At 45.2% G+C, this 23,465-nt stretch overlaps 2 protein-coding genes across 2 annotated transcripts; one reads left to right on the plus strand and one right to left on the minus strand.

Moving 5' to 3' along the window:
- Nucleotides 1-89: 89 nt before the first annotated feature.
- On the minus strand, nt 90-5,704 carry tctn2 (tectonic family member 2). The gene is made up of 18 exons (XM_083644459.1): nt 5,590-5,704; nt 5,293-5,406; nt 4,992-5,062; nt 4,644-4,845; nt 4,435-4,535; nt 4,129-4,328; nt 3,883-4,003; nt 3,626-3,773; nt 3,400-3,483; nt 3,152-3,274; nt 2,970-3,047; nt 2,769-2,867; nt 2,494-2,611; nt 2,303-2,406; nt 1,943-2,090; nt 1,493-1,636; nt 1,286-1,374; nt 90-412 (listed from the first exon to the last, which is right to left on the minus strand). The coding sequence occupies exons 1-18, from the start codon at nt 5,669-5,671 to the stop codon at nt 291-293; spliced, it is 2,148 nt and encodes a 715-aa protein (XP_083500585.1). The 5' UTR covers nt 5,672-5,704; the 3' UTR covers nt 90-290.
- A 447-nt stretch (nt 5,705-6,151) lies between these two features.
- LOC310784308 (tRNA (32-2'-O)-methyltransferase regulator THADA) lies at nt 6,152-16,705 on the plus strand (the record flags this gene model as incomplete). Its single annotated transcript, XM_083645325.1, has 31 exons — nt 6,152-6,273; nt 6,420-6,600; nt 6,686-6,772; nt 6,869-6,896; nt 6,986-7,134; nt 7,239-7,367; nt 7,474-7,594; nt 7,992-8,137; nt 8,249-8,333; nt 8,410-8,546; nt 8,974-9,171; nt 9,262-9,982; nt 10,326-10,478; nt 10,643-10,752; nt 10,882-11,042; nt 11,137-11,306; nt 11,416-11,580; nt 11,679-11,803; nt 11,904-12,041; nt 12,132-12,236; nt 12,343-12,543; nt 12,666-12,816; nt 12,970-13,222; nt 13,574-13,810; nt 13,889-14,093; nt 14,184-14,372; nt 14,969-15,219; nt 15,350-15,520; nt 15,612-15,878; nt 15,989-16,191; nt 16,323-16,705. 31 exons carry the CDS (start codon nt 6,152-6,154, stop codon nt 16,703-16,705), a joined length of 5,742 nt encoding a protein of 1,913 aa, XP_083501451.1.
- Between the last annotated feature and the right edge of the window lie 6,760 nt (nt 16,706-23,465).

The raw sequence follows: 23,465 nt of genomic DNA on the forward strand, positions 1-23,465 counted from the left end.
ACACACACACACACACACACACACACACACACACACACACACACACACACACACACACACACACACACACACACACACACACACACACACACACACAAAGGTCCAGCACAATTATTTACACTGTCACAAGAAACATGTTAAACATTCTTATAAAAAAAATATCCATAGAAGAAGAAAATTACATTTCAGTGCCATTTAAATAATCTTGAGCAAGGTAAGGTTAATCTCACTACCAATCTACCTGTCTTCCTATATTTTTTTTTAATTGAATTTCCTCATGGTCCTGGGTTTTAGAGAGATGCGCTGCTCCATGCCTGTCGGATTTGTCTCCATGGAGTCCCAAGGACTGAGGCAGCGAGGAAGAAGAAAACCAAGATGAGGCCTTTAGCCAGTGACTGGGAATATGGCTCGCCTGGGAGGGAGAGGGGGGAGATATCATTAATGCTACTGTCAGTATACATCCTCATCAAATCAGTGTTTCCTGCAGAATTGTTTCATAGCTGTGGGGGGTTGTGGAGGCATTTCAGCTTGAAGGCACAGGTTTGCTTCTGCACCCATCCAGGGAGCAGTTGCATAGGACTGGCTCTTATTTGGTTATTTATATGATGGTGTAGGCTATAACCAATTGTGTTGCAACTGAAATAATAATTATTTATGGAGGTTTGAGCAGTAAGGCCAGATCAGATGATGGATTTTCACTGACATTTTGTGGGCACAGTGGTGGCGCTGTCGCCTCACAGCTAGAAGGTCCTGAGTTCGATTCCCGCCTGGGACGCTGAGGATGTGTTCCTCCCATGTCTTCAGTGCCTACTGCCCAGGTGGGCTATCACGTGGAAAGGGCCTTACTGTGTGGAGTTTGCATGTTCTTCCCGTGCTCCCTAGGGTTCCTCCATATATAACCCCACACTAAAAACATGCAGAAGATCGTAGTCTGACCAGCGGCGGTTGGAAGAAAGTTGGTCCCCGGGCGCTTCACTGCAACTGTCCACCGCTCCTGGCCTGAACCATGGAGGAGGACGAGCCAGGATGGGTCAAACGCGGAGGACAAATTGCACGGTGCCCCAAAGCATGTGTGTGTGTGTGTGTGTACTGGCTGCCATGCACGTGTGTGCATTCCACGGTGTTTGTGACAAATAAAGACGTGTTTGTCCGTCCGGTTTCATCTTTAATATTCAGGATTTTCACCGACATTTTCAACCGTGGAGGTAATTTCCAGCAAAAATGAATGTAAAAGAAAAATGTTCCAAAAACAGTACAGTCCTCTTAGGAGAAGGCAATTTCTCACCTGTGTAATACCTGGTGATGGGGAAGGCGAGCTCAGGCCAACACACATCATTCCTGTCACAGTCATACTCTGTGTAGTTGATTTGAAACCTGGGAAACACAAGGTCGGAACAGAGCACCGCAGTCAGAATCTGACAACTCATAGAGGAGTAATTTATTTGACTCACAGTGATCGCTGTTGGGACAGTCTTATTGTTTGAGGGAGCACCTGGTCTTGGGTGGTCCTGTGTTGATAGGGATGTCAGTGAATGTGGCTGAGGAGGTGACAGGGAACAACTGAGTCTCCATCAGGTCCACACATGGAGAAGAGTCACCTCCTCCACAATCCAGTTCCCAAGTAGACAGACTGTAACTGAAAAATGCAAAAAAACAACAACAACATGAGGCTTTTGACTTACAGTAACTTACAATATTTCATAGATCTAATGAGACTTAGGACATAGTGACTTAAAATGATCAGCAGTCTGGCGTCCGGGTAGTGTAACAGTAGATTCCCTGCCTACAACACAAGGGTTGCAGGTTTGCACCCCCGTGTTACCTCCGGCTTGGTCAGATACACGCAGTCACAAGACTGATAGCACATAGATAGAGGTCACGTGGAGGCTGGGTTTACCCAGGCTAGTATGTAATGAGTATAATACAATGTGTTGGCACACACCTGACTTGCAGAGTGTGGATCTCCCTTTGAGGTTTGCCCTGCACCACGGCTGTGATAATACTCCTAACATGGATGTGTTGGTGGGATGGAATCCCCCAGCATGAACTGGTGTCGTCTTCCACGGGCTTGCTTGAGTTCAGTGGCACAACTGGAATTTGGATGTTATGAGCAACATTAGTTAGGTTTAGTTGGAACCAAAGTAAAAAATAAAATAAAATGTGTTTTAATTTTTTTTGAACTGCTATAAAAAATAAAAAATAAAAGAGGGTTGTTGTTATTATTTAACAAGGGCATGATCTGATTAGAGATCCATGGTCTGTATTGTGCAAAGAAAACTACAATTTATAATCACCTACTCACAGATTATGTTCACCCAGTCTGCCGTGGTTAGTGCATCTGGGTCTCCACTCTTAGCCACATATGTTGCTGTAATCAAAGCAGCCTGGAGAGAAGCAACCGTCTCTCTACAGGAGACAGAACACAATATTTTACATAGACAAAGAGACTTGTATATCACAATATGAGACATAAAGTCACTCTCAGTGACTCACCTCAGGAGGTTACACTGAGTCACATTCTGCAGGCTGACAGGTAGCAGACATCCTGCAGTTGAATTCTCCTCAAACAGAATTGGGCTCTTCTCAGCGGTGGAACAGAGTCCATCACCCACTGTTAACAGAGACAAGAGCAGGCTTTACAAGTTTAGACAGTGAAGAACACCACTGATTTTCATACATTATTCAGTCACACTACACTATTATGTTGCATTATGCAATTAGCTTGTTATCACAATACTAATATTTTAAAGTGACAAAATGAGTATTACCTGGCTTCCAAAGATTGATTGAGGTCCTCTCAATGGATCCTGTATTATTCTCCAAAGTATCCACAAACCCTGCAATAACAGGCCTTCCCACCTGATACCCTGGGGTCATTTAAAATGTTTATATGTAAACCAGTGTAACATGTTTCAGACAGAATATTTCACGAGCTTTGTCAGGAAAAAGGTGTCTAATGTAGCACTCACCTGTTTTCCCTGAGTTCGGTTCACCCATGAATTCTCCATTCAGAAACACAGCGGAATACCTAGCAGTTAACGTCACAGCTAAAGAGTTGGAACAGCAAAGGTAAGACCACAATTCACTGAACACATGCATCAAGTTTTAATGGTCATCAACCAAATCGTGGGTAAAAGTTACAGCCACTTACCACTCCCATTCAAAGTGATAATCCCAGCCGTGCGTGTTACTGTGATGTTTGTGATGCCATTTCCTTGCCAGAAGAATTTGTAATCCAAGGCCAAGGTCACATTCTCACATACCTGCATCTCATCTTCAGCAACGGGTTATGCAAGCACAGGAAGTGAAAATGAATGAATGAAACAAAACAATTCCAAACATTCAAGTTAATTGTCAATTAAAGTTATTATAGCAATGGTAAGGATGTAACCTCCATACCTGGAGAGTCAACAGCATCTGTGCTTGAGACAAACTGACTTAAGTCAAGGGCCACTTCATCTACCACATTCACTGTAACTACACCTGAAAAAATAGATCCAGCAAAAATGATAAACAAACAAATAAATTGTGGAATCAAATAGCTGAAATAAAGTTACAATCATAGTAAGCATGGAAAGTGCTTACAGACGTCCAAAACAATGCTATGATGAGCAACATACTGTACCTCCTTGGCCATTCTTTACTTGAACTGTCAAATCAGTTGGTGCTGTTTGTAAATCTGGGCAGGAGCGGAGCAGGGTTACACACTTGTCATTGAAGTTTTTCAAAAATGCCACAGGAGCGTTGTCCATACACTGCCCAGCAAGACATTTCTGTGGAACAATGATATAAAGGCCATTTGATGAGAGAGCATTGGAAACAGACACAATACATAAGGTAATCTTAAATAAGCTGTGATTGTGTACAAATTAATATGCATACCTGAGGAATAGCGAAGTACTGATCATCTAAGGTGAAAATGGGACTTCCTTGTCTATAGAGATCAGTTGACAACGGTGCTGACAATATAGGCCTTTGGAAGGATGGGCCAGGTTTTGGTATACTGGATAAAGTCAAGTTTAAAGCATCAGATATATGTTGTATACACAACACAAAACATCAATACATTGCAGAATGCAATAAACAACACAAATACATGTACAGTATATTGCGGCATTCGTTGCTCACATAGTGTCTCCCTGGTAAAAGAGTCCAAGGTAGGGGTTGTTCTCAGGTGGGGAGTGGACACATAAAAATGGAAACCAGTCTGGGGAATTTTCAGAGGCCTGGGCAGAGCACTGGTAGTCAGGAGTAGGAGAGACATGGCCACCGAATGGGCCGGGGAGACAGTGGAACTCAAACAGCTTCAAATCTTCAGGGGAACAGTCCTGTTAGTGTGAATGACAAAGGTCAAGTAATACAGACACACACATGTCAGTCAAACACATTTGTGCTCTTGTAGAATATGTAAAAAATAAAGATCGACATGAATACCATGTCACAGCAGCAGCGTATGTCACATGCTTCAAGTGTGAGGTCACAGGGACAGGAGCCAAGTGGTTGGTACACTTGGTTGGGAATGAGAGTTTTATTTTCTGAAATAGGATAGGAGATATGAGATTTAAATATAATGAGAGATTAATTACATTATCTACATAAAACAAATCCCACTGTGATGAGATACAAGATCATCTTGGACCTACCTGATCCAGAGTCAGTGGGGAGAAGCAGCGCATATATCTTGGCCTGGATGAGCAGTGATGCCTGAGGCGTGCCTCTCATACAGGCAGACAACTGGAGAGTCTCTAGCACACAAAGTGGCTTTGGACAGCAGTCGGTGTCTGTCTCATTGTCACCACACAAATGCAGGCTTTGATTCAGTTGCAGCTGAACTCGAACTGCAGTCTGGGGCACCAAGGACAAACATTCAGGTAGATGATGAGAGGTCTGTTTTATTACAATGTAGGCCAGTTTTTGTTACTCTAATAGTAACAACCCAATAATTGCCACTGTGTTTGACATTACCATTCAAGGCAAAATTGGCATATTACCTTTCCCAACTGTTCCCTTGTGAGAGTCCATTGTGTTGACTCGGCTATGCATGATGGTGGAGAAAGTCTTCCTGTAAAAAGTAACCAAAACCATCAAATCTGCACAAAACAACAAATTACGCAACGCAGCCATCTCTAGGCACAATCATTTGCATTTCTCTCTCTCGTTTTATGGGAAGTCAGGAACATGGTGAAATTGTACACACATCTTACTTCAACAAGAGAGTAACTTTTAAAACTGGTTTGCTGGTCTTCCAAAGAGAAAGACAAGGATTCGGGTTACATGGCCGTTTTACCTTACCTGTTTTATTGGATGGAGATACTGTCCTGAGATTCAGCGATATGCCAGAGACGTTTCCATGCAGGAATGCAGTAAGCGTGGGTCCAGTTGCAGTGATATAGGACGGCTGAAAAACTATTGGACACAACATTACGGATTGCTGTATGTTACATAATATCTATTGCAAATTTGTTAGCAGTAGTTAACGCTACATAGCGTACATTGTACATGACTTTCTAGCTCAGTTAAGTTTGCTGGGGTTCGTTTATGAGGTAAATATAAAACAAGTGAAATTGTACGACTCAATGAAGGTCTTACCGAGATTGCCTTTGGTATGGGACAGGAAAATGATCAGAAATAGAAATATACATGAATTAATGCTAGATATTATGTTAGCCATTCGTTAGCCTTCGACATAAACCGTGGGATCGTCTTGGCAACGAATCGTAAACCAATCACAGCCTAGAAATTGTCTTGCTCCCGTGCAGCCAGAAGAAACACGCTTATAATAACCAAGAGCGACGCCAACTGGCCTGGAGTGGTACTACATTAAGGAAAACACGGACGCCATCCCTTGCCCATTTGTAGTGCATTGGCGAAGAAAATGTATATTATTCGTTATTCTCCCACCAACGAACGCACCAGAGAACCTCCATACATTTAGCCCTCCATCTCCATGGCATGGTTCAGGTCAAGACTCGACGAGAGACCCTGCTATACCGACACTGTCGCTAGGTGGCAGCAGCAGCAGCATCTCACTGTAATTGTGTGATCGCTGGTCCAGTAATAGCAGAATAAGAGTTTTGTCACGTGACGCGACCACTGTCGCTACAACGTGTCTGACAACATCAGGATATCAAAACGTGGATTTAATAAAACAATGTTACCGTTTGAAGATCTGCTGACAAGTCTACAAGATTGTAAGATCACTGAGAACAAAACACCAGAAGATGTCAGCCAAGCACTCAAGCTCTTTATCAATAAACTGGATGAATCTTCCAGGTGAGTAACCAATCACAGCATCAGTGGCTTAAATCAATGACAGTCAAAGACTTATGACGTGCACAGTTGGAGTATTATTGTCGTGTGCAAATAACATTAGTCGTTAATGTGTAATGTTAACTGAACGTTTATGCTTTCATGAACAGGACTAGTGTGAAAAGATGTAAGGAGCGCTGTTTGGAGGAGGCTGCCCAGCTCTTGAGAAACATCCCAGGGACACAGCTTCATGTCTTAGAGGAGAGGCACCTGCTGCTTCTCATCAGACTCCTTATCTCCATGCAGCTGCAGATGGTCAACATTTCTATGGCCAGTCGTAAGCTGGACCAGGTCAGCTCTATGTCTGTTCTGACTGGATTTGTGCTTTAAAGAAAAGAAAAAAAGATCTTGCTGAGACTTCATCTTTCCTTTACAGATGCTGCAATATCTGGCAAAGGTGGACCACCAGCTGGTTTTTAGAGAAACCTGTCATTGTTTGCACACCATAGTCCACACTGACCAGGTACAGAAGACCCAATTTACCATTGTTTGCAAGCTTTTTTCATTTAAATCTATACAAAAGCACTGCTGATAACTTTCAACTGGTTTTCTTTTTCAGATATTGTCTATTGAGGATCTCCAGAGAGGTTGGTGTAGGTTAAAGATGGCAATATGGCAGGTGTGTGTCACTCCTATCATATTTAACCTTTCATTTAATTGTCATTTCCCTTTTCAGCCTGCATGTTCTTGGAGGACAGCACTGTTGGTCGAGAGGTGTGGCGAGTGAGGTACCCGTCCTTGCTGAATAAAGTGGCTGAGCTGTTCCCTGTGGTACTGCAACGAGAGGGATGGAGAGATGGACCACAGTGTTACACTGCTGTTAAGGTAGATGTAGAGCAGCCATGCTTGCCACAAGATTGAATCTTCTGCGTTTGGCACAGATCTATGTGTCATCTTTTTTACTGACCTGAGAAGTGTGATCTTCCCAGGCGTGTTTGCAGATATTTCAGCTGCTGCCTGGTGAAGTAGCTTCTCTGGTGTGGGTGGAGCTGGAGCAGCACGGGAGCCCAGCAGTGCAGAGCATCCTGCAGGCTCTTATGGACATAATCCTTGGGAAGGTCTCTGTCTAATTGACCAGTGCAGTTTACCTGATTGAAATAGCAAATTGCTCACCTGTTGCCTTCCTTCCATCTGACCAGTCCATGCCTCTCTCCTGTGCTGCAGTGCTCCAACAGGGACACGCGCCTGCTGGCCGGCACTGCTGTGGCCATGCTGATCAACACAGCGCCAGAGAGCAAGGCTGGACGAGCTGCTGCCTGGAGTCTGCTGCAGGTCTCACATTCAGGTATCTAGCCATCAACGCTGTACACATGATCAGAAAGATCATTTTGGAATTCACTACCATGGGGCTGCTTTCTCCACCTTCAAAGACTGGACATGAGGCTCCTGTAATTCCCCTTTTCCGGGTGATTTTTGACACTGCTAATAAATAACAAGGCAAGTCAATTAAGAAAGAAAACTTGAGTAGTACTGCTTATATTAGAATATGAATATACATGTATGTAAATGCACTGAGTTTTAGTCTGGCTCTCAAGTTGTGCCAACCGTTATGACCTTTCATCCCCCAAGTCTTTCCTGTTGTTTTACTCTCCAATAAAGCAGAAATCCTGTAAAACTACGCAAAACAAACTCACTTCTATACAGTGTAGAATGTGAATGCTGTTATTCATGTTATTTCCCAGAGCGCTGGCTGCTGGCTGTCGGTGGTCTCCAGGTGCAGTGTGAACCCACAGCGCAGGATGGAGTGGACAGACTGGCTGTGAGCCGGGGCCTTCTGACCTGCTGCCGACCGCACATCCTTCTCTGTTCTGGTGTGGAAAACGCAGAGGTAAATGTGATTTAGAACGATCCAAGTCTAGCATGTTTTACCTTTGTCTGTTGTGCTTCCATTATATTAGAAAACAAAAGCAAAAATGGCCAATCATACCCGGTGTTTCAGATGTGTTTACTGCTGGGCGGTATCTTTCCACTGGTCTTTGCATTGTGTGAGGAGAAGCTGGACTGTCACTACTACGCCTTTGAAGGTGAATATTGTCCACAAGGTGTTTATTCATGTTGAATGGAAAAAATCCGTTGTTTAAATATGAGGTTTTGTTGCAGTGTTGACACTGTGGCTGAAGAAAGTTAAAGAGAGCCTGGCTGATCTCTGGAAGATGACAGGTGTTCGCCTTCTGCTCGACGATGGCAGCCTGCAACAGCAGCTCATTCAGGTTATCTGGACCAATGCTGAAAGCCCAGTGAGTCGGATTAACTTCACTCAATTATTCTAAATCAGAAACTTGGCAAAAACAAAACAAAAGGCAGGACCTAGATATATCCCAATCATTTCAACTTGACACCTAGCATAACAACAAATGTCTTTTTGTCTGAAATCTCTTTTTAACAATCTTTTACAATAGCGTACTGCTTATTAAAGCAATTGGCATGCTTTCTTTATAAAAAAATAAAGTCTAGGCCTACTCTTGCAAATTCAAATGGGATCTATTACTATCTCTTACTGTGGGATACTCATGTTCTCATCAAAGCAAATTGGACATATATTGGAGACATGTATATATAAGCCAGATTAAATGTTTTAAAAGGCTTTACTTCGCCCATGGCTACTCCAAACACTTAAGAGTATTACTATTGTTCAATTGTATCTTTCTTGATGTTCATTCGCAGGTAGAGGGTCTGTCAGAGTTTGTGCGCAGTGCCTTTTGTCTGCTGCTGGAGCTCTATGAGATGGACTGTGAGCAGTTTGGTGACACAAAGAAGTCCCTTAATTCAACCCTGCTTCAGCGCATAACCAAACTCCCATGGGAGGCCAAAGCCAAATACGCCCCCCTTTGTGCTCTACTCCCATACTTGGGTACTGATACGGTGAGGATTAAGAGTTATTACAGTATTAATAATGTAGTGTCGTCAGTGGTGGCGATGATGACTTTGATGCATGTTTCTTTTATGAATCAGGTGCTGGAGCAATACCTTGAACTACCCGATCATCTCCTGAAGTGCTTGTCCACCAACCACCTGTCACCATGTGCATCAGAGCTTTACAAATGTCTGATGCAGCAGCAGAGGCGAGAGCTGTGCGATGGCTCAGCAAAGGACACTCCGCCCAATGAGCTGGATCTGGCCAATCAGTGGGCAGCGCATTGGCTGCCCATCCTACTTGAGGCTTTGACTTCCGAGGTGCCGCTTTTACAGAACAACAGCTCCACCCAATTATTACCCTGCACCTTCCAAGTCTTCCCCTCCGCTGTGGAGCCTCTGCTGGCCTCGCTGGACCCGGCCGCCCCGGGCCACCTCCACGCCTGGGCTTGCATCATGAGTTGCCATCGGGCCACAACCGGCCACTCTCCCTGGGCCCTGCAGGGCGGCGAGACCCGCGAGACCCTCCAGCTCGCTCTGGGATCCGGGGATGACAAAGTCCGTCTCGCTGCCCTCAATTTCCTGTGCTGCACCCCAAAGACCAAGGAGGCTCCGACCGCCGAGGAGCTGTTCATAATGAGGACATTTGTTCCTCAGAACCTAAACTGCGAGTCCTCACCTTTCCGCCAGCATTTCCACGTAGGAGTGAAGAGGTTTGTGCTGCGCATCAGAGACAGCTGCTTGGCACATGTCAGAGGAAACAAGGGCAAAAAGAAAGCAGACGGCAAGACGGCACAAGTTATACTGGAGCAGGGAATAGGTGAGATGGATGAAAGCTGCTTTTTTACCTTTATAAATACAACGGTTCTACAGGACAGATTGACAGAAATGTATCATACGATTGTTAAATTCAAGTTTATATAGTAGCCTATATACCGTATATACACCATTTGTTTCAAAAGTAGGTATAGATTTTTATTATTATTCATACTGACTCACTATAATATTTTACTTGTTTTCAATGTATCCCTATTTATGCTGTCAAATTATACAGTGTAAATAAGTTAAACATAACTAAAATCATACAGTTATTTTTTCATTATTATTATTATTAATAGTAATATTTGTATGACTACTTTTGAAACCTGTATATTTCCTTGTAGGTTTTGTGGAATGGTTGGGGCAGCTTCCATACTGCTATCTGGCAGCAGGACACAGTTACCAGAGGAAGAAGACCGTGTTGCTGCTGCTGTCTGCAGTACTGGAGACCTGCACAGACACCTGGAGCCCAGACAAGAAGAAGGGCCAGCCTCCAGGTCAGTGCAGCAGCCATGCGAATGGAGGATTCAGGCCAAAATTTAGTCTATCGGCTAGTGTATGGTGCTTATATGTGTCAGGTTGTTTATATGTGTGTCCACTGTCCACATGTCTTTTATAATGCTGTGGAATTTTAATGAGCTTGATAAAATCATTTTTGCAGTGACCATGGGATCGCTTATTAACTGTGCCAGACAAAGAGGACAGTGGGATTTCTTCTCCAGGGAAAAACAGCTTGTTCTGATTGGCTGTTTAGAAGACTCTACCAATGAGGTAGTGCTGCCTCAACCTGTCTCACACTTATTCTTTATAGTTCTAAAACAGTACTGAACTGGGCTGACAATAAAGGGAATAAGATAATCAGTAGTTTGAAGATATTTAAGTATCCTTTTCCTTCTCCAGATTCGAGAGCTTTCCGCAGGGTTATTGTTGAGGTTTTTCCCACCCAGTTTTCCAGATGACATCACCGGTGTGCTGTTCGCACGAACCAAACAGCTTCTGTGCAGACCTCGGGTGCAGGAGGCTCAGATGGGAGCTCTGATGATGAAGGTCCTTCTTCAAAAGTAAGCTTTGCATTCTACATGCCTTCAGAATCTGGCCTGCTGTAATTGTAAGTTATAAAGCGGTTGTTAACTCTTCTGTCTGCACTGTCTGCAGATCAGAAGACCGGTCCCAGGAGCGCTGGCTGGACAGTGACGCTGCTGTCAGCAGTGTAGGGGACCCTAAGACCTCCAGTGTGGTCAGATACCTGGTGAAGGAGCTGGAGCAGCACTACCTCACAGCCAAGGCTGACATGATGCTTGCTGCAAGAACCAAACCTATACACGGTGAGTCCAGAGATCAACCGCATTGGCATCTATCTACCACAAACAATGAACCTCAGAAGATGATGTACTTGAGATGAGATATAAAACCTTGTCATGAATGATGTTTCAGGTGTCTTGAGTGCCCTTGAGAGGTGTGTGCTCGAGGCACCCAGCAGTGTATGTGACATAGTTGACCACAGTCTGGCCACTGAGCTGCTGGGCCTGCTGGAGAAGATCTCTCTGCTTCTGCTGGGTGTGCTGTATGGAGCTCAGGACTCTGGTGCTGATGAGAGTGGTAAAGTACCAATCGGCAGGAGAGAAGACAGAAGACATTTCATATTCACGACACTACAGTATCTGATGCATGCTTTAAATTGCTGCATTATTTCCTAGACGCCCTGCCTTCTCTCTGTGACATGGGGAATGCCATCAGCTCTCTGATTGGGGAGGGAGACGAGTGTGTTCTGCTATCGGAGGAACACAGCCTGGTTCTTACCTGCTGCTGGGTCTCCCTCAAGGTAAAATAACAATTTGACAGACACTAATCCATGCTGTATTGTGTATATGTTTTTTGTATATATTCTTAATTTTTGCATGCTTCTGTTTTATCCTCATAAGGAAATTGGAATCTTTCTAGGTTCTCTGGTGGAGAGAATCCTTGCCGAATCCAAACCCACTGAGTCCCTTCTAACGACGGAGGACCTAAGAAGAGCATCAAAAGTGTTCAAGGATATCCTTCTGAAATGTCGCCACTGGGTAAGAGTTACACATCCACCACTAGGCATCAAGTCAGATCACCTCAATGCTCTCATCCACTTCCCTGAAATACATGCTTCTGTTCACCAGGGGGCGGTAGAAGGATGCTGTGTGGGCTTCACCAAGTTCTGTGCCTCCCTACTCAGCAGCAATAACCCAGAGCTTCAGGATATTCCAGCACACATGCTGAAACAAGTGAGCTGTCATAGGCGTTCCTGTGGGCACATACATTCTCCTCTGTTAACAAATTGAGTAGCTGGACTGCTGGCTGGCTGATACACATCCTTTCCTCTCTCTCCAGGGGCTGCAGGTTCTGCAGTCTCCTCGTTGTACGTCTGTGACCCGACGGGCGGCGGGGTTGCCCATGCTCATCCTGTGTGTGGTGTCTGCAGAGGAGGCCTGTAAAGCACGGCCACTGCTAGCCCACAGCATGCACACCTTACTGGACACAGCCAGAACGCCTCTGCCTCAGAGCTGGGACCAAACACTGGACCTGCCACAGGTTCATAGACACACTCACACAAATGGAAAATGGTGCAATGTTTAACCACAGAGCGATGTATCGCTCGTCAAACAATTTGAGATACTTTCTATCTAATATGGCATTCTCCCCGTCCCTAATAGGTGTGTGCAGTTCACACTCTGCAGGCCCTGGTGCGTGGCTCTGGGCTGGGAGGAGCTGTCCTCCACTTTGCTCCTGCTGTAGCCATCTTGTCCCTCACTCTGCTCAGGTCCCCCTGCTGGGCCATGAGGAACGCTGCTCTGCAACTCTACAGTAAGACATTAAATAATGCTTCACTTCAGTTTCCTATGTATTATACACAGTTTTAGACATTTATTGGATGCACTCAAACGTTTTCATTTAGTCTATATCCACAATATGAAATATTGTTATGACCCCCTGAATACCATTAAAATCGGTTGGCAGGTTCTCTGTGCTCGCGAATGCTTGGCCAGCGGTCCAGTGGTGAGGAGGGCAGCCCTACCCAGCATGGCATGTCCCCCCCTGCCTTCTTCTCCCACTACCCTGCGCTGCAGCCCTTCCTCCTGGGGGAGCTGAAGGGGGCAGCACAAGACCTCCAGGGCCCATCTGGGGAAGCCAGGCTGCGCCTCCAGCCCGCGCTTTACCCTGTCCTCACTTTGTTAGCCAAACTCCAGCCTGGCGGCCCAGACTTGACTGAGTGATTACTGCTTTCATGTTATTATCCAATTTGCTCAGGCTAATTATTATAATCCTATATAGCAGTGGTTTTCAATCATGTGCCATTGAGCTTCACTAATTTTGTTTGGAATGAAAACCTGCAGACTCTTGGGCCTCAATGTCACATCATTGAATACCACAGTTTGATATGTTAGCTCTATGCTTTTATGAAGCCGTTTGGATGAAAGTAGTGGGTATATTGTACCATCTGAGAAAGTGTCAACAAAAGATACATCTAGCTAGTTCTTTATCTGGTGGTTGTATTCAGGAATCTTCTCCACACTGAATGTGGTTTGGCCGGTAATAGCCTTTTCTGCTCTTCCTTTCCCAGAGCTTTGTCAGATTTCCTGCTTCCTTTAATCCAGTTGGCAGCCAGTCCCATCTACAGCGTGAGAGTTATGGCCTCTAAGGCCTTGGTTGCCATGACTCCCACCTCGGAGTACATGAACATCCTCATCCGACTGACAGCGGAACTGCCGGGCCCTCACAAGCCCTGCTGTCACAACCGGCTACACGGACAACTATTACAGATCAAAGCCATCCTAGACAGAGCTCTCTGCACAGACAGGTGAGACTTGAAGGAACTGGTTGATTCATTCATCAGACACTTTGAGGCTTTGGAATCCACGTGTGTTTCTGTTTATAGTGCCCCTTCAGCTGAGCTGTGTGAGGTGGTGAGCAGAGTGGATGCCTCGCTGTGGCTGGTGACCGGAGCTCAACGCTGCCCCATGGTGAGAGAGGCCTACCTGGGAGTGACAGGCTCACTAAGAAGATTCAGCTCAGAGGTCTACCTGAACAAGCTCAGCGAGACACTCCTGTGTGAGCTTCACACGCCTCAACACAGGCTTCAGGTGCTGGTCACACTTTCTGACACCCCCCACACCCGCATACGGAAACAGACACACGCATATTTTGATGCATTATGTATGTCAACTCCACAGGTCGGGTTGGTGTCCTTCCATCAAAAAGCCATCCACTTTCTCTGTGCAGACCCAAAGTGGGTGTGTCAAATCTGGGACAACTTCTCTACAGCGAGCCCAGATCTCAGGCTCACATTGGTCAGTTGGGTGGTAGATGGGCGGGGCTTGCAACAGACCAACTTGAGACAGGTTATCCAGAGGGTGTTGCAGGTGAGATATGATCTGCTCACTCGACTGGGGCATATAGAAAGCAAACACGCCTCCCAGAACCTGCCAAACAGCTTTCAGTAAAACGCCTTTGCTAGAACACAATATGAGGAAATCAAGGAAACAAAGATAGGCTGAAATATAAGAGTGGGTGTGTGTATCAGCTATTCTATTCTGTAATCAGGGAGACTTACACAAGCATAGTCAAGGATATCCGTCTGTTAATTCTTTGCTCTGATAAAGTTCATATAGGTTCATTTAGATAACAATCTCACCATCATGTTACATTCTCTCCATCCCCCAATGATGGCTTTCCAAATCCTGCGAAGTGATTAAATGATTCCCCGTCACATTAGCCTGATAAGTTTAATATACCCCCCTCTAAAGGCAGAGTAGGGAAAGATAGTGACAACTGCTTAGTAATTTAGCACTTACTCTTACTGCAGGTTTAATACTTTAAAATAAACTCGTAGTGGATGTGATGTGAATATTGTAATTTAAATATTTCATATGATATGATCCCCAGTCAGGTATACTTGTAATTTCTGATCACACTGACCATTTGACACTGATTAAAACTAAATCTTCTCTGTGTCCAGTCCAACCTGTGGGGGGCGCTGTCGAGCCACTGTGTGGAATACCGCAGGACCTACCTGGCAGCCCTGGTAGCAGTGATGACTGCTGGATGTGATTTTACCTTACCCCAACATCCTTCTCAACTTGCCCCGCGGGAGGAGCCCGTGCTGCTGGAATGTCTGGAGTTGTTGCTAGGCGACCTGGAGGGCCAGAGAGGTGGACCGGAGTTCCTGTCCCAGGCCCTGTATGCTGCCAGCCTGCTGCTTTCCCAGTGGTCAGACTCCAAATTTGACACATTTTAGTGTTGTCTACCTCAGTATACAATCACATATATTTTAAACACAAGGAACCATTGCTTTATTTATCTGTTGCCCTGACTTTATTCTTATCTCTGTGTAAACCAGGCAGACACTTTCCATGTCCCAACGTTGGTGTAGCGTGTTGGAGTGCCACCGGTCCCCAGACGCCCCTGAAGCCCTCAGGATGGCCTGTGCTGAAGCTCTGTGTCTGGCTGGAGTTCCCCTAATGAGCCAAGCCCAGAAAGAGGACCACACTTTCTCAGCCATCAGGACCAGGTGCGGAGAGATTTCAGAAAGGGTTGTCAGTCAAATGCAAAAAAAGTCTTTATACAACAGAAAGTGAATTTGTCTCATCTTTCCTCTGCAGGTTGATCAACACAGGCCTTTACCTGCTGCAGGATGAAAGCCAGCAGGTGAGGATGAAAGTGGCAGGTTTCACCTCCCTGCTCCACCATGCCCCTAGAGGAGGAGGGCAGCGGACCGTCTACGTCATGCAGGTCAACCAGGCGGTGCCCTTCCTCCTGGACCTGCTGCTGGAGGAATGCTGGGATAGCCCTGGCACACTGGAGGTCCTCTTGTGTCACCTGCCTGAGCCTGACCTCATATCAGTACTGAGGGAAGCCAAGGAGACAGGGTGTGTTTGTTACCACTACTACTGTACACACTAAACAACACTAGACTACACACGGAATGAATGCTGTCTTTTGTTAGATATTGCTCAACTGTTATTGTTGTCTTCCTCAGGTGTGCCAGTCTGTATGAGCAGGATGAGGCCAATGTGTTTGCAGAGCCGTCTGTGATGTCTGCCTGTCTGCTGCCTTACCTGCTGCGGATTGCGGATAAATACTCTGAATCTTCTGCCTTGGCACAGCGCCTGAGAGCGTGGGCCGAAGAGAGTGTTGCACAGGTGCTGGACGGCCTTGAAGTTTGCAAAGACCTCCAGCCAGGTAACCCCACACCCCCACCGCCGCCACCATATTTCAGTGAGAATATAATGGTAGTGATAACTGGGATATGAGGAGCGACGATATGCGACGACAATTGTTCTGTGTTGGAATGAGCTTTGTTCTCTCTGTAGGTGAGACGCTGGACGTGGCGTGGCTGGCTCTTCTCATGGATGCTGGCTTCCATAGCACCCTGTGCGGCCTGTTCGCCCGGGCCGCCTTCCTCCTCCGGCTGATGAACATATCTGATGATGTGCGAGCCCTCTGCCAGCCTTCCCCCCTACGCCACAAGGTCCAGCAAGTTCTCAGTCTGCTCGCTCAGAGCGGCGTCCACTTCCCTCCTGCGGTCACAGCTGCTGTGGCTGGAGACTGGCCACTCACTGGCCACTGTGAGGGAACCCAACAGCCACTCACTGGCCACTGTGAGGGAACCCAACAGCCACTCACTGGCCACTGTGAGGGAACCCAACAGCCACTCACTGGCCACTGTGAGGGAACCCAACAGCCATTTCTGTAGACTCGGTGAGCGAAGCTGTTTTGCTTATGAGACCCATCATTGAATAGCCTGTGGACGCTCCAAGAAAGCCTATATGACGGCTACAACCGGTCTTGGGCTGTGCTACTGCTGATGCTGCAGCACAGCGGCACTTGGCAGGCTTACTGATAAGTTATGTAAGAGCCCTGATCACATGACCTATGCCAGTGATAACTCAACTTGCGGCCCAGGGGCCAGATGTGGCCTGCGGTAGGGTGCCGAGTGGCCCCCCAACCATTTTCTAATTCACAATGAAAACTAACGTTAAATAAAGTTTGACTGAGCTCCAGCTAAATTGTCAAATATTGCCGCCTGCTCGCCGCTCAGGCACTTATATGTACTTAACTAACTTAACCTAACTAATACAGTAACTATCCTGTGTGCACAAAATTGTCAGACTAAACTCCAAATGACACCCCCAAAAAAACTACAATCCACTACAGAAAAATGTATATTATTATTGTTTGTTTATTAACTGGCCCCTGGCCTCCTGTCATTTTGCAGAAGTGGCCCCCGAGCACAGCAGGTTGAGTATCCCTGACCTATGCAAATAAGAGACATATTGGGCGTATTGCAATATAATATGAGAGAGCAATGTTTTGTAATCTAGTGAAGGCCTCATCTCTTTACACAATGATCTAATGAAGGCCTCTCTTGCCACAATGCTCTTTTTTTTTTTCTTTTTTTTTTTTTGCAATTTTCAAAACGTAAAACAGAAACAACAACAAAAGGCTCAGACAGAGAAAGAAAAAACAAACAAACATAGTTCACATTCCAATACTACAGCTTGGCACTACCAGCCACGTAAGGTCCCCATGTGCCTGCAAGGGATGTGCATGGGATCCCACGCAAAGGGTCCATGAGAAGTCAGTTATGCGAGTCACGTATCGCTATTAACCTCATCCAAATAGGCCAGAAACGGGTCCCAGATAACCAAGAACTTCCCAAGAGAATTTGTCCTAAAAAACCGGAGCCTCTCCATACGTATAACCGAGATCATGTCCGTCAGCCACAGCTGAAAAGAAGGTGCAGAGGGAGACTTCCACTCCCTCAGAATGAGTCTCTTGGCGACAGTCGTTCCCTGCGTCAGAGACTGTTGTATAGCCGTAGGGAGGAGCAGAAAGGATTCCGAGCAGCCGAAGATGGCGAGTTCCGCCTCCGGCTGAAGGGTTGTTCTATAGGCCTTAGAGTACCAGTCAAATATTTTGGCCCATAAACCAGATAATGAAGCACAAAACCAAAAAACATGGGACAATGTACCCTCTAACACCTGACACCTATCACATAGTGGTGAGACAGAAGGGTAGATCTTGTGCAATCTAGACTTGGAATAATGGAGACGGTGAATGACTTTAAATTGGATCAGCTGGTGTCTGCTATTAATTGAGCAGAGTTGGACCACAGATAGACTCCTGTCCCAAATAGCTTCAGACAAATCAACACCAAGTTCCTCCTGCCATGCCTCTTTAATCCTCTCAGTGGGGGCTCTGATGCAGCCATCAAATAAACATTGCCACAATGCTCTTGACTGGGAGAGTTTACCTCATGTTCCAAATCTCCAATTTCTTGAAGCAGCTCATTGTTCGAGCCTCTTTATCCAGCTGTACAGTATAATAGTGTACCTGTCAGTGCCAGATGAACCGCTTCCAGAGCTCAACAACCTCAGGTCTTATCACCATCAGCCACAGCAAGTTGCTCTCTCTCAGGGCAGCAGTCCTGTCCTCATCTCTGTTGCTAAATAGTTTTATATTAGCAAGGGCTCAAGTTATAATCTGAGCTCTGTGTGGGTCTTTAAAAGAACTAATGTTAGACACGCGGTGGGTGCGGAGGTCGGCGAACACGAGTGTTGGTTGAGAGAGAGAGAGAGAGAGAGAGACACTTGACTGCTCATTATGTAGTCCAACACACACACACACACACACACAGACACACACACACACACACACACACACACACACACTTGTGTGCATACAAGTGTTGGTGCGGTCGGTTATGAGGTTACTTGACGAGAGAATATGGTGCTTAGTTGTTTTGGAAAACATGTTTCTTTTAGCCGATTTATCTTAACATTAATAGGCATTACATTGAAAAATGCATTATTTGTGATTAAAAATGTTGGCGACCCCCACAGATGTATGATTTTGCTGCTTTCACGGGAGCTTAACCCCCACTGGCCCTCACATAGCCCTAACCCTGATATGAGCCATTTCTTAGCAGTAACAGGAGCAGCCTCAGACGTCAGACTGATACAGGAGCAGGCTCAGACTGATGCAGTGATGTAATGCAACAGTAGCAGGTTCAGACTGATGCAGTGATGTAATGCAACAGTAGCAGGTTCTGATGCAGTGATGTAATGCAACAGGAGCAGGCTCAGACTGATGCAGTGATGTAATGCAACAGTAGCAGGCTCAGACTGATGCAGTGATGTAATGCAACAGTAGCAGGTTCTGATGCAGTGATGTAATGCAACAGGAGCAGGCTCAGACTGATGCAGTGATGTAATGCAACAGTAGCAGGCTCAGACTGATGCAGTGATGTAATGCAACAGTAGCAGGTTCAGACTGATGCAGTGATGTAATGCAACAGTAGCAGGTTCAGACTGATGCAGTGATGTAATGCAACAGGAGCAGCCTCAGACGTCAGACTGATACAGGAGCAGGCTCAGACTGATGCAGTGATGTAATGCAACAGGAGCAGGCTCAGACTGATGCAGTGATGTAATGCAACAGTAGCTGGAGAGATCGCCTGCTTGGTGCCCAGTAGGGGAATACAAGTTTTAATGGTCCATTAGAGGGCTTCTGCCTCGATAAGTGTCCATTTTCCAACCGCATAAGGGTTGAAGATGATCGACTGGCTGTGAATGAGAGCTGGTGGTTGCTCCGCAACAGACCGCACACTCCAGCAGTCTTACATCATCAGATAGTGGGCTATCTCCCTTTGTTAGAAATGGGTTGCTTTCAGTATTGGGCCAACATTGAACATGAAGGAACAGAATGTGTTGTTCACTGATCATCTGCCTTCACAGTACATTAGGACTTGATGACCTTTTCATTAGATGTGCATGGCTGTTTGCTGGCTATCAAGCAATGTGATAAAACAGTCTGTGTTATTTCTGTAATGTATCATAGCCACAACTTTTTTTGTCCTTGGGATATGTTATTCCGAGAGTTGGATAGATCAACAGAGTCGACTGAAAATGTTAAATAACCAAATGATTATCATTATGCCAAAATGATAATCATTTGTGGAGTTAGACAGGCAGTTAGTCTCCCCCCCAATACTTTTCACATACTTCTTGTTTCTCTCAACTAAGCTTTTGCTACAGGTGGATCTTGTTCAGAACATGAAAGACAATAAAGGTAATGCTATATAATGCTAAACTAAAGCTAAATGAGAATGTTTTCACCTATTGAACTATGAACCATTTTTATGGTTGTTGCCAGACAGAAAACAAAATCATATACTGTATTCTAGTTTCCCTGTTAAACAACTTTAGCCAATTCATTATGTTAATGTCATATGAAAAATAATTTAAAAAATAAATACCAATGGGGGCTTTTGCACTACTTCATGACAAAGGCATGCAAAACTCATGACATGTGACTTATGCCCTTGACGGTGTTAGTGAAAAGGCACAGGCAGTTGATTTCGTGTTCCTCCGTCTCTACCCAAGCCGTGTGATGTGTGTACTGTGTACAGTGTCTTCTGCTTTGGAAACTGCATAGGGAGTTCACCAAAGCAAGGTCAATGTGTACGAAGCTGCAAAGTGACCATCTGGCCCTATAAAAGCCATTGCTGTCTTTCCCTGCAACTCCAGGGTTACAGCCTCTGAGTTCTGCTAATGAAATTATTAACAATAGCAGCAGGGACCAAGGCCGAGTAGGCGCCACTGCTTTTCATAATCGTGTGTGTGTGTGTGTGTGTGTGTGTGTGTGTGTGTGTGCGTGCGTGCGTGCGTGTGCGTGTGTGCGCATACATGCGTGCACATACATTCATGTGCACCATTTGGGGCATGAAAAATGTGTTTTTCCACTGATGTACTGTATCAGCAGCAGCCAGTGTGGCAATTAAGAAATGCATGTGAACAGAGCAATAGCAGAAGGAAGAAAAGGAAAACACTGGGTGTGAAATTTGTGAACAGAGATGGGCAAAAATCAAAATTTCTTATTTTGTTACAAATTACAATTACTCTCAGCAACAACCAAAATAAAATCTTATTGGCAAGATGTACATTTGTGAAGATAGAGAAAGCACAAAACGTGTATGTGCATTTTGTTAAAAAGATCATGGTGATATTTAAAAACAGTGAGGTATGAAACAAGGGCAACTTCGGCCGAGGACCACGTGCGTCATGTAGCAACCAAGCGACCTCATGCAACTCAAGCCCATTCGAGGAAACTACATCTTTCAACAGCCCAAGTTTTGCACTGATGACATCACTGTTTCACCAGCCCAAGTTTGGCACTGATGACATCATCACTGATGACATCATCACCGTTATCCATTCCTGACTGACTGACTGAATGAATGAATGAATGCCTGACTCATCCCAAAACTCCTTCTCTTGACCACGCACTGCGCATGCTGCGCACGTGATAAAAATAGAATATGTATATATATATATATATATATATATAGATAGATAGATAGATAGATAGATAGATAGCTAGATATAGATATATGTTTTTTTTAACCAAAAGTATATGCCTGTTGTCTCATGACAAGAAACACAGTGAACTGTTCACTGTGTTATTCTGCATAATGTTTTTATTTCATATGATCGATGTGGGTTAACTTCCTGGTTTTGATTGATCCAAAGCTTGAAAGTCTTATTCTGGTCCCCAGGAAATTTACAGGGTGCCACCTGCCAGAGCTGTGCACTGGAAGCAGGTAAACAACCCAATAAATCCCATAATGAAATATCTATTCTCTACAAATGATCAAAAGCAGATTGAAGCTTGCTGCCCTGGAAGCATACTGTTGCCTTATTATAATAGCAGTGGCTCTCAAACTTTGCACATCAAGGACACCTCTACACCTATGCTCTACACTGACACAAACTCATTGTAACTAATAAACCACAGACCCATTTGATACGATTTTGTCCCATGTACCCCATCTGATAAGATTGTTGATTTTAGATGATTTATTACAGAAAGTGTATGAAACCCATGACCAAAATGGGGGTCCCTGGACCACACTTTGAGAACAACTACTGCCTTATAGCACTTAATTTTGGTATGCACAAAGTGTGTGTGTGTGTTTAATGCAAACATATCCTAATTCATTCATCCATCCAATTCATGTCGATGGACTGGGTGTCATCCCTGCCTGCCTCCCATTAATGTCTGCTGGGCTTCAGGCCCCAATAAATGGAAATGAGCCATACAGAGAGTGCGCGAGAGTGAGGTTGATGAGCCATTACAGAGAGTGAGCGAGAGTGAGGTTGATGAGCCATTACAGAGAGCGAGCGAGAGTGCGAGGTAGATGCTGTGTGTTTGCACTGGTAATTGCCTGAAAACTGGGTGAGTTGACACAATGACCGAGTCACTCATTGACATTGCCTGCCTCTCTGTACTGAAGTTAGCCAACAATGACAGGGGGCCTCTCCCTTTTAAATATACAGTACATGCATTTGGCACACACAGAGATGGTAGCATATCTATTGGCAGCAGTCCCCTATACGCCTGTGTGGAGTTCTGTTGTGTCACTGACAGCCTACATGGTTCGGTGAGCAGGCTGAGGGAAAACAGGCCTGGTGGGGTGGAGGAAGCTTGGGAAACAGGAAGGCTGGGACAGGACAGGGAAGCAGCTGAGTAAAAACATCAAGACAAAAGCAAGACTGAGAAGAAGGTGGTTATAAATGGAAGCTAAAGATTCAGCGTATTTGGTATGGTAATCCTATTTTCAATCATGTAGATAGTGAAAAGCAAGGGAAATAGCATAATGGCATGGCCGTTAATGAACCTGGGGTGAAGAGTAGGCTAGTGCAGTGGTTCTCAAACTGTTTCATGTCAAGGACCCCTAAACAGACACACTGGACCCCCCCATTTAATACGATTTTGTCCCAGAGTCCCCAATCTCATAAGATTTTAGTTTTTGTTGTGATGACCCCGTTCCTGGCCCTGTTTGCAGGAGCCTGGTGTTGGGGTCATTAGGCACCTGGGCCTGGTGCACTCATCGGGCTGAAGACTTTCAGACCATTCAGTCTCTCTCCCTCCTCACCAATTTACCTTTTGCGCTGAATGTTTGTATTGTCTAGTTATTCTCCCTTTAGTTTTAGTTAATAAATTATTGTTTTAACTTTAACTTTTGGTGTATGACTCACTCGCCTCATTTGTTACTTCTTTGAGCTGGGTTGTTCGTGTAACACATTTTGGTGAATGCTGCAACAACTACAAACTAACAATCGAAAAACAGAAATGAATTGAATACAAGTAGATGGCTCTAGACTTTACTATCTTTATCTTGCTGACTCTTTTGGATGTATTCATTCTCACAAGGCCACGTGATTTGAATTGCCAGATGTATGCCAGCAGCAGTCATCTAGACTCTAGATTCTAGAGTCTAGATTCTAGACTAGCAGTCATCTGTATTTCCACTAGTATCAGCCCGATTTGAACCTGGTGAGGCTTTAGGACCTTGAAGTTTCTACTGCAAAGGGCAGGTCCTCCTCCCAGAGAGAGAGGCTGTTTACCAAGAAAGCCGAGCTCTCGAGCTCCGCCCGCCGCTGTGGCAAAAA

This window comes from Poromitra crassiceps (genome assembly GCF_964638095.1).
Source record: "Poromitra crassiceps genome assembly, chromosome: 10".
NCBI classification, from domain to species: Eukaryota; Metazoa; Chordata; class Actinopteri; order Beryciformes; family Melamphaidae; genus Poromitra; species Poromitra crassiceps.